Here is an 11815-nt window from a genome sequence, read left to right on the forward strand (position 1 = left end):
CTCATAATGCATTGTGTTTAAAAAATATTAAAATATTTAGTGTAATTCAAACAACTTGTTTTTTTTATTCCACTTTGTTGGTTGAACTAGATCATTGTTGATAGATATAAGACTTGCAAATAGTCTTTAAGTATGGCAACTTAAATCCTTTGCCATGTCTTTGCCATGTGAAATGTACTGTCGTCAGATAAGGAAACTTGAAAATTGGTTTAAAAGTTTAGTAACACATTTATTCAAACCTTTTGTCATCCAATATCACATTTATTTTTACTTATTTTTGAATGTTGTTGTAGTGAAATTGCTCTTCACTGAAATCTTAATTATTTGATTTATTTCCTGAAATAGATACTGGATGTTTAGAGTATTATCAGAGATATGTAGTATTGGCATGTTTATTCGTGTATGAATGTGAATGGGTAAATGAGAGGCAAATTGTAAAGCGCTTTGTCCAGGAAGGTAGAAAGGTGCTACTTAAATGCTGTCCATTAGCATGTCTGGCCGAATAGCTTTAATCCATTTTTAGGAAGAAGAAACGTGCAGAGCATTGTGTCTTTACTACACTGTTGACATTTTTCAGATTTTAGTCGACAGAGAAAAAAAAAATTTAAACTATTTTTTAAAAATATTAAGGTTGTGTTTTATATGTAAAAAATATGTACTTCAATCATATCTACTAATTACGGTTAGAAAATGGTTGTCCTATTGCTTCACTGACATGGAAATACGCTGTAGTGCAACTGGATTTATTTTTGCTTCTAGATAAATATTTACCGTATTATGAGATAAAGTTTCATATAGGAACTGGAAACAAACAATATCGGATTTGTATATTCACAGACATGATATTAGTGATTGTATTTAATTGTTAAATGTTCAGTTCTGGACAGACGATCTCTGTGAATGTGTCTGGTACATTGTGTTCCAGGTTCATCGTTAGCCCCGCTGACTTATGATTGCGGGACAAAACCAGCTACAGGAAATGTATCTTTAAGTACATTTCCAATGTCACATTTAGTGGATATAAGTGGCTGTTTTAAAAAGTGAAAAACTACTAGTGCATTAGGCTGAATTGACCCAGTCAAAGAATAATCCTTCTCTGGATACATTTCAAAAATGTTTTCTCTCTAAAGACTTGAGCATTTGTTTCCTTTTATTGTGTTGAATACAAGATTTTAATTATGACAGATTACATCTTTTCTTACCTCAATCAGTCCCACTTAAGCAGTTGAAATTGGCCCCACGTGAGGTTGTTGTAGCAACTTTCCAGCGTGCTGTGTTAGAGCGCCATTCAGTGGTCAAACAGAGAACTGCAGTCTGATCACAGTGAAGAGTGGAAGTTCCTTGTGGAGTTTGTTTTGCATATGCATGGCAACTGTACATCTGTAGAAAGCCTGTATGGTTTGTTAGCTGCTCAGGTCACAATTCTGCTTTTTTGTGTTGATTCAAATAAGTTTCCTCCTTGTGCCCCTCTTCAGAATAACAGCAGTGGTTTACTTTAGAAAGCGACAGATTAAAGTAACAAGACCGTAGTTCTGATGTGCTATTTGTAGGAATTGATCATCTGGAGGCACACACACATTCATAAATTATAACATGTGGTAGGAAACAATTATTTGACAAAAAGATAAAAAAAAAATACCTTCATACTGCTTTCCCAATCCTTTATCATACTACGTGGACATGACAATGTTTCTTTAGGTATAATACAGTTCATGTAGAACAAAAGCTGTGCGTTGGTGTTTTGGGCTAGTGTAGTGTGGTGTAATCAACATTTACTATACAATCATACAAATTATATAAAAAATGTAGACTGCAGCTGAAGAAGAATGAAATGGCCAACAAACACCACACAAAAGAATAAACAGAAATTGACTAAATTTACTGATTTACTATAATGCATAAAGCAGTGAGAACAATATACTGTACACATTGTTGAAGAAGAGATAAATACAAACGTTTGTAAGATTGTTTAAAAACTCCCATCTCCACTAATTTCTTTCCCCTAACAAAACCTAACATAAAAGTTGAACCTTGCAAATGACCCATAATTGAAATAGTAATGAGCCAAACCGCTCCTAACTCTTCTGTTCTTTCTTTTTGAACTTTAAATCACAGGTTTAAGGTTCAACCTTTATTCCACATCTCGTTCTGTCCTTCCCTCGTCTGGCTGACCTCTTTTTTTTTTCCTTTTTTTTTTCCTTTATTCCTTTTACAAGAATGGGCTCAATTCAAACAGTGCTCTCTGTGAAAATCCTTTAAATCCACATCTATTCGGTGAGCTGTTTTGCTGTCTCATCATTGTACAGTACAGACTCTCCAGTCTTCTCACCTCCGCCATGTCAAAAGACTCTCGACTCTTTATTCTCCATCAGACTGAGACTTTGATGGCGTAGGGGAGGGTATATTTGGAAAAGGGAATGGCTTTTGTATGTCTTCAATCTATTTCTATTAACAACGAGCAGCCATCAGGACAAAGAAAGTCCTGTAGGTTTAAGTCGTTTGGGTGTTATCGTTAATGAAGGTGAAGTGAAGTGCAGAGCATGGCACTTAATGACAGTTAATTGGTAAACCTTAAACTAAGAGTGTACACAGTATCTTTGGACAGCCTCACATCCAGCTCAAAATATAACATTCAGTTAATTCTTTCACTCTGGCTTACAGTATAGAAACAGACTCGGAATGGAGAACAATAAAAAAAGATCCAATAAAATAGAGCTCATCCAATTCGTTTTAAAGGTCCTATATTGTAAAAAAGTGAGATTTCCATGTCTTTTGATGTTCTATATTAATAATGTGAAAGTATCAAAACGTTCAATTCACAGAGATGCACACAGCCTGTATTCAGAAACTGTGTTTTTAAACGAGCCGTCAGGACTTCTGTACGGCCCTGATGTCACAACTTCACTACATATAGGTATAAAAGATTCATATGCAGATGAATGATAAATAAATAAATTAGTTTCAAAAACAATAATACAAAAGTAACAAACCGCAGCAATAATAAAAACAAAAATAAAAACATTAAAATGTCCACAGATCAAACATCACATAAAGTCTGTCTCCCTGTAAAGTTTTGGTACATGTGTACACTCTTATACACTTCTGAATACACATACAAAACCATAGGAATGTACACACACACACACACACACACACACACACACACACACACACACACACAGGTGCGCTGTTATCAGAGGTCTTGCAGGCTTTGCAGGTCTTTGTGCCTTTCCGCTTAACTGGATTTTTTTGTGTGTGCGTGTGCGCGCACGGTTGTGTACGTGTGTGTGTTTTGCTGGCTGAGATGTAAAATCAGGGTTTAACATCCTGACAAAGGCATAAGAGTCCATCTACATATAGTATATCTAAATCCCTGTCTCTCATGTACACGCGTGTTGTGTGTTGTCTAATTGCTGGGAATAAAGTAAATAACAAAATTTCCATAAACACACTGCCTCACACTGGCAACATTGGAAAGAAGTCTCCAAATTCAGCAGTAAGTGCTAATAATAGAACTCAAATAACTTAGACCTAGATTTGAATAGATTAGCTTGTATCCCCTGTTCCGCCTTCCACGGTGTGACCAGATTACCTCCAGCCGCTGGGGGTTCCTCCAGAGGTGGCTACCCGCTGCCGTTCACCCCTACATCACATTATCATTACATTCCAGGAGCATTTGGTGCCTCTAAAGAGAAACTCAGGACTCCTACTGATTGTCTTCAGACTGATTGACTGACTGACAGGAGGAGATAGGAAGGGCCTCTGGGAGTGTGTGTGTGTGTGTGTGTGTGTGTGTGTGTGTGTGTGTGTGTGTGTGTGTGTGTGTGTGTGTGTGTGTGTGTGTGTGTGTGTGTGTGTGTGTGTGTGTGTGTGTGTGTGTGTGTGTGTGTGTGTGTGTGTGTGTGTGTGTGTGTGTGTGTGTGTGTGTGTGTGTGTGTGTGTGTGTGTGTGTGTGTCGCAGGGTTAGGGCTTCGGTCTGATTCTTTGTGAACTGGCAGACACAAAGGGGGCAGGAATCACATCTGGTTATTTGGAGGACCCCCTCCTCCTCTTCATCTGCCTCTCCTTCCTCAATAGCCTTCCTAACTGCCCACATGCACACCTCCACCCCAAACAGTCTCCTAGGAACGATTGTTTTTTTTCTCGTTTCCTCGTGTCCATGAGTGAGATCTAACACTATAATTTAATTCTTTATAAATTTGGGCATTGCACGATTCCCAAATTAAGAATACGTGGATTAGTTGTTCTTTAGTTACTTTGCGGTGTTCTCCTTGAAACGATATATTTATGGTCATTTCAGAACTGTCTTATTAACCCTCGGTGTTGACCTAATATGTACATATTGGCATGTTGCACACTTACGCACCTCAAGTGTCTGTTTGTTTTGGTCTGAGCCCAGTAGTCTTGTGTTGTGTTGTGAGGCTGTTTTCTATGATAAAGCATGCAGAGTTGGTCCCCTGTGGGTCCAGTAACATATGCAAACCTCTCCCCATTGCTGCAATAACATATGCTAAACAGCGCCGCTGGCCCCGGCCCCTATGCTCCCACCACCCGTTACTTTTCGGATCCCACCCCCTCTCCTCTTACATACACACAGGTCTGTTTGCTTCTCGGATTGTGTTTGATAACTCTGTGTGTGTGTGTGTGTGTGTGTGTGTGTGTGTGTGTGTGTGTGTGTGTGTGTGTGTGTGTGTGTGTGTGTGTGTGTGTGTGTGTGTGTGTGTGTGTGTGTGTGTGTGTGTGTGTGTGTGTGTGTGTGTGTGTGTGTGTGTGTGTGTGTGTGTGTGTGTGTGTGTGTGTGTGTGTGTGTGTGTGTGCGCGCGCGCGTGCGTCTTCAGATTGTAGTCTGTAACAGTCTGAGCTTTGTGTTGGCCAAAGGATTATCACAGCTTTGCCACCAGCAGCTAAGGCAAGGAGCAGCGGAGAGCGGGGCTTAGAGAGAGACAGTGTATGTGGGACAACTGTGGGAAAACGTGTGTGTTTTTTTGACAGAGAGAGAGTGCTCATGTGTCCGTGTGTGCATGCATGAGAGGCCACGGATGGCTGGTTGTCTGTGTCCACCCAGCGAAGCCCTTAGGACCTTCTCAAACACCCTCCTACACACAGACACACACACACACACACACACACCCTCCTACACACAGACACACACACACACACACACACACATCCTAGTCAGTCCTCTTCCAGCTACAGTCCCTGTTTTGTCTGACTGGCAAAGTGTCTCTGAACAGCTCTAGAAGCTCTTCATGTCATATCAGCAGGAAGTGGATCAGACTCGGATCTCTCCTGCTGTCTCTGCACTTGGAGGGCCTTTAGTCAAACACAGACAGACGTTTAAATGTGTGACGTTGTCTGTCAAGCAAGTTTATGAATGGAGTGATTAGCGCCTTTTGGGAAAGCAGGAAACTGGAAGATGCAGGTGATCTTTTTTTATTAGATTTCATTTGACTTCTGTCAAACAACAAAAGCATGTCCAAAAAATAAAAAATAAACACAAATTTTATCAGACACAGGCAAATCTAAATGTAAGGATGCAAATGAATTATAGAAAGCATTTAATATAGACAAGTGTTATGCATTACATCAAAGCATGACACAGAATAATAACTAAAAAGTGATGCAACTTATTTTCATCATGGTCCCAGCATGTCCATATACAGCAGTTTGTAGCAGAGGTTCACAGTGTGGCAAGAGTGGAAACGGTAAAAAACTTGCAAAAGTCCAAAAGGCAACACATTTGCTTTATAGTAAGTATTAATGATCTGCAAACCTCAAGGATCTCTCCAGCAATAATAAGCGGAGCTGCTACTAGAAGGTGGAGTTAAAATACTGCGACCACTGATTTGGGAGAGACACAGGGCATCCTGCACATAGCCGCCATTTTTGCAAAGCCAAGATGCTGTCAATACTGACCTCAACTTTTTATTCACTTGACCCAGATTATAAAAAATGTCAGCCCGTAAAACTGTGACGTACAATTGATGAAATGCAGACATCATTATTGATCATCTTACCGATCATATTTACATTGAAGATGATGTCACAGCAGTTTCACGAGGTGTGGCGATGAGTAGAGAATCCCACCTACACTGAAGGGGTACTAACTGTAGTGGATGAATGAAATGGAGAAAAGCACCTGGGGCCAAATGTGAACCGAACCATAAAGCAGAAATGAGGCAAAAGCTAGACCGCAAAGATGCAGTGTATTTTAAAAACGCATCCTAAAATATGCCCGTGTCTTATTGACTTTTACTGCACAGTCAGACTTTCTAGGACTCTTCTCCAAACCACTGGGAAAGAAAGAGAAAGACACAGAACTGATATGATCCCTCAGGCCCTCGCCAAGTTAGCAATTTAGATGTCCCCCGATAGGAAGTGGTGGATGAACACAGAGAGCAGGAATGAGAGAGGGATGACGATTCATCGAGCTAATTAATATTGTATGAGGCAGGCGACTATGCGCACTCACATTCACGCCAGGTTTTCAGACAACTATCACAGGTTGATGGGAGAATAGGAGGGGATTTCATTACTTCTTTTTTTCACCTCTTGTGCTTTCATTCACTCCGTCTATGTGCTGGATCAGAGTCTGTGGAGATAACAGAAGCCCAAGGTCAGGGAGGGAGAGACAGAGGAGACCTACAGCCAATTTACATGAAAGATGAATGGGAAGAGGGGCAGGAAGGGTGGAGGTCGGGGGGTGTTAGACGGAGACTGTGATCTCCTTAGGGTGCACGTATGTGTGTGTGTTTGTGCACCCGCAAGAGGTCTGTGATCTCCTGGCCTTTGTGATGGAGATGGGCCCGGCCGGCCTGACCCGATAATGACGCGACGCTCTAATAGCATTCATCCTTTCTGCTGGAAAACTACTCAAGCGGAAAAGAGAGAGAGAGGGAGATGGGGGGGGGGGGGGGTTATGAAGGAAAGAGGGAAGCAGGAGGAAGGGAAAAGAGAAGAAAAGGAAGGGAGCTAAGCTATGTTTAAGGAATGACGTGGGGCACAAATTATTTGTAATCTCCGAATCAGGTTTGAGAGAGGAAGGAGGGGGCACCTTAGATGAATGTGAGGCAGTGTGTGTTTTGGAAAGTGGCGTTAGGTGTGTGTGTTACATTAGCAGTAAATGCACTGTGCTTGTGTGTCTTCTCTCTCTCCCTTTATCATTGTATATTTGCTGTGGGCACTGGAGCATGGAAGGCTTTCAGAACACTGGCCCATAGGGGACGGGACCCAGTGTCAAACAGACACACACACACAAACACACACACACACACAAACACAGGCGGTTACTTATCATACAGGGTCATTACAGGCCTCTAACTATAGCCCCAGTAATCACTGGTTTATATCAGCACCCATATTCACCGTACAATACACAGCAGCTCGTATCAATAGAGAGCATGGGAATGGGAGACAAATGGAAGGTTAAACCAACACATTTTTTATAGCGAACAAATAATTTGGTTTTCTTATAAAAAGCTCCTTTCATTTTCTCCGTCTATATTTAGACTAAGACAGGTCCTCCTGTAAAGCAGGGAAAAGATCGGAGTCGACCCCATGCCTACTGCTACAACTGCTCCAGGAAAGGACACTTTGGCCATGTGAGTAACTCTGTCTTATTTTTATTGAACTGTCTTCAATTTCATGCGTTGGTATCTACCATAGACTGTATATAAAGATGGATGGCTGCAGTATAAGTCACAAGTCCCATCCATGTTAGCAGATGGGACCAAACTAAAAACTCAAAGTACATCTCAAATAATTTCTTCCCAAGAATTGTTTCTGTCATTTTAGGTAGTCTTTATCGTGCTAAGTGTTAATTTTTCTAATACCTTTTAATTGGTTATTTGTTGCTATACAAATGGGGTGAAACATCATAATTGACAGCTGTAATCGACTCACAACTGGTCAGGTAGGTGTGTGGTTGGGACAAAATTACAACATGGCGACACCCTTATGCAGCATGTTTTGGCTACACTTTTGCACAGTGAAGCTGCATCTTCCATTTTTATATGCAGTCTATAGCATTTACAATTTAGCATGCTGGTCTCAAGGCCAAAATAAAGCCCGGAGTGATGACATTAAAGCAAAACTTTACCCTAAAATGATCTTTCACGCACCCTCTATGGAATTCTCAAGGACAAATTAGTTTTTTTTACATGCCTCCATGGTGGACGAAGAATTGAAGTAATAAGATTAAGTTTTTTAAAAACGTTCTCCGTTTTTGAGGATTCTTCGTTCACAGCGGAGGCATTAGAGGGTTTGTGTTTTTTTTTCTTTTAAAGCAACCGAGAGAATAAAAAAGAGTAAAAAACAAAAATAGCATTACGTGCAAACCAAACAAAATAGAATTTTCTTCATATTTTAACTCTATGTAGCCTATATAGAAACTGACCTATCATTGTTATGATACTTGTCCCGTTAGTTTAGAGACATTTTCTTGCATGCCATCACTCCTGTCTCTTTTCCTAATAATTGTCTTCTGTCATCCATCCACTATCAAAATAAAGGCAACATTCCCAGTATTAATGTAGGGATAATGTCGTGTAATGTAGCGATGATCTGTTACAGCCTGTCTCCTTTGTAGATTCTTTTTGAGATTCTTCTGTTTAACATGCTGTCATGCATTTGTGTGTTTCCCTCAGGCGTGTAAAATGCAGAGGATGTTCAATGGGACGTATCCCAGCACCCCGTTTATCAACTACTACGACACTGTGAAGGACATCAAACACAGACAACAATGGACAGTGTCGAAGGTTAAAGGTAATTCACACACGCAAAACAAAACACCAGCAGTCACATGTAACTAGTCTTATTTATTGTGGGCACAACCTTGTAAAGCTTGTAAAAACGCACTACTATCATAATTTCCCCCTGGGACTATTAAAGTATTTCTGATTCTGATTATCTGTGGGATACCAGGGTTTTATTTTCTTTGATCCTTGCCACTACCGTGCACCGGGTACACTATTCAACATTTGGAGCTGTACATGCTACTTTCCATTATAAAGTCAGACACAGAGACACAAGAATTATGATCCTCTACTCAAGTAAAATACCAATACATTCATTTAAAACACTCGATTGAATGTAAAACTACTGTATTTAAAACCCCACTTAAGTAAAAGTACAGAAGCATAATCAGCTAAATTATAGTACAGTAGTCAAAAGTCAAAGCACTCTGTACAAGATGTGCAATATGTACTTCAGTTAGTGACATATTGTTTTATATAACATTGTTAGATTGTTAATATTGATGCATAACTGTGTGGAAGCAGCATTTTACTTTTTAGGTAGTTGAGGTGGAGCTTGTTTTACTACTTTCAACTACTTTACAGTTTATACAGTGTGGTATTTAGTCCAGACGTGAAATGATTAACAGGTGAGAGAAAAAGAAAAAGCCAAGTTCGACTACACAAATTATTTGCTTTTTGTAAAACACGGATTATTTGTACTTCTTTGTTACAATTAGATTGTTTTAAAGAAACCTAATGAGAAGTTTAGAGGGGAAATGTCTCTTTGGTGGAACAGCTAACACAACATCTGAAACAAGTAAACACTGCTTCTTTTTAAGGGATCACAAGTTAAAAAGGTTTGGACCTACTGGTTTAATAACAATGCATTATATTTTATGAAATGATCATATGTGTTATGTAAAATATATATATATATATGAAAAGTAACTAGTACCTACAGCTTTTAGATAAACATAGTGCACTGAAACCCTGTGTTCTTCATGACTATGAGTATGGTACAGTATGGAGGCATGACAAATAAACAACACGAAAATGCTCGAAAATATTCATACCTGTGATGAACCGATCTGGCGACTGAGCTCAACAGTTACACACTCTAAGGCTTTTATTGTGAAAAATAAGAAGGGAAAGGGCTAATCTTGTAATCATCCTTTGTCAAGGTTGAAAGAAGTAAAGTTTGCCTTCTTGAATGGGACTACGGAGCTTCCGTGTTGTTTTTCATATGATTATTCGGGGTGCGAAATCTCAGAAAAATCAACCTAGTTCCTGGAAAAAATCACATTGCTTTATTGCTGATTAACATTCCCATTATTTTGTGAAAAATATATTGCCGTGGGAATGAATTGCATAAACAAAATAACTCCCCGTGTGTAAAGGCCTGGACACTCCTGTGGTGTCATAATTTTGCATATTTATTGTAGTTATTTGCTGAGGTAAAAACATTGACGTTGGTTGAATATCGACCTGGCTTTTGTCAAAACTGACTTTTCATGACGTAAAAAAAATGAAAAAAAAGAATGAATGCCCTTTTGTTTCTGTTTTCCCCAGAACTGAAGAAAAATGGCTTTTTACTGGCCCGTCCTCAGACCCCTCTCACTCCAGGACCACCAAAGAAGAAACAGAAAATCAGCCATCACAAAAGCCACCACCAGCCTTACCATACACCTCGCCAAAGCCCTAACAACCACAAACGCAACCATATATTTTTTAACGAGGACGATGACTTTGAAGCACCCAAAAGAAATAAGTACAATAAGCACAAACATCAGGAAGGAACTGGCAACGTGAAACCGTGGAAACCCAAGAGACCAGTGCCCACCACGAGAGACCCTCTCCCACAAGCTAAACTCATTTTAGATGAAGCAGCTGACTTTCCCAGAGATGGAGGCAAAGGAAAAGATGTAGAGAAAAAGAAAAGGAAGAGGAAGAACAAATCAAAGAAAGTTGCGTTAGCATATCTAGATGGAGACAGAAAGAGCAGACCAGACGGTCTCTGTTGGACTGTAACCGGAGAGATTAAGGGGTCAGGGTCAAAACAAAAGAAAGGAAGGAAGTACAGGAAAAATCAAGCCCAGGGCAACGCTGACAAAAAGCGTGATGCTCAGATGTACCCAACTGATGAGAACCTGTTTCTCATCAAACAGAGGAAACGTAGAAAATGGCATCAGCCTGTGTGAAGTGTGTGTTTCAGGGTCTGCCAGGGCAGTCATCCACATGACCAGATCATAAAGTATGTGCTCATGAATTTTGGGGATGTGTCAGACATGTTTTTCTTACACAGGTCACACTGACAAAAAGAAAAAAAAATATTTCCAGTGCTACTTAATGTGGTTCACAGGCCTTTTTCACAGTAGAGCTTTTGACATGTCATAGTATATGAAAAGCACACGTGTAAATTCTAAAATGAATGATGGCTGAAATGATCTCCTTCAGTTTCGAGGTTCTGCCATTGTGCATGCTGACTCACTGCAACACTGTCTGGGCAATTCAAAAGGGAACATCACCATAGCCTAGGAAAGTTCAATCGATATTTGTGAACATGAGGTACTCTCTCTCAAACCAGAAACCAGACACGCAGGTCTCAAACGTGTGATATCAAGAATAAAGTCTGGAGCTGCTCCAGCTGAATTGGAGACTGATTTTGTTTCCTTTTTTTATACCCAAATTAGCTTTATGCTATTGTAGTGTTGTCAGTTCTGAAACAGAAAATGTTCGCATACACTCAAAACATTCCTCTAGATGCTCTCAGTGTATCTGTAACATATTTAACAATTCATTGTCTATGGAGCAGCTCAACAATTTATACTTTGTGATGTTAGAAATTGGTGTTTTATCACTCTAGGTTTTGGATTTGGTAGAGAGTTGTTCATGTTAACTTATATTGTAGACTGTCTTTGACCATAGGAATCACATGTAGTAATTTAGATATTGGGCGTAGTTATCCTTTTAATAGGACAGAGCCACTGTTAAAGCTCTGGTTACATAAAAAGCTAAATGTCCAGTATGAACAGCAGGGAAAACCTGTTATAATGTTCTAATGGGGACCCGACTGTTGAATT

At 39.8% G+C, this 11815-nt stretch overlaps 1 protein-coding gene across 1 annotated transcript in view; it reads left to right on the forward strand.

Annotated features, from left to right (window-relative positions):
* Positions 1-11815, forward strand: part of zcchc7 (zinc finger, CCHC domain containing 7) — a 54123-nt gene extending 42308 nt beyond the window's left edge. The window contains exons 8-10 of the mRNA XM_083931896.1: positions 7509-7601; positions 8646-8763; positions 10305-11815. Of these exons, the coding sequence (XP_083788022.1) occupies positions 7509-7601; positions 8646-8763; positions 10305-10933 (840 nt within the window). The 3' untranslated portion in view covers positions 10934-11815. The remainder of the gene's footprint in view (positions 1-7508; positions 7602-8645; positions 8764-10304) is intronic.

This window comes from Echiichthys vipera (assembly GCF_963691815.1).
Source record: "Echiichthys vipera genome assembly, chromosome: 2".
NCBI lineage: Eukaryota > Metazoa > Chordata > Actinopteri > Perciformes > Trachinidae > Echiichthys > Echiichthys vipera.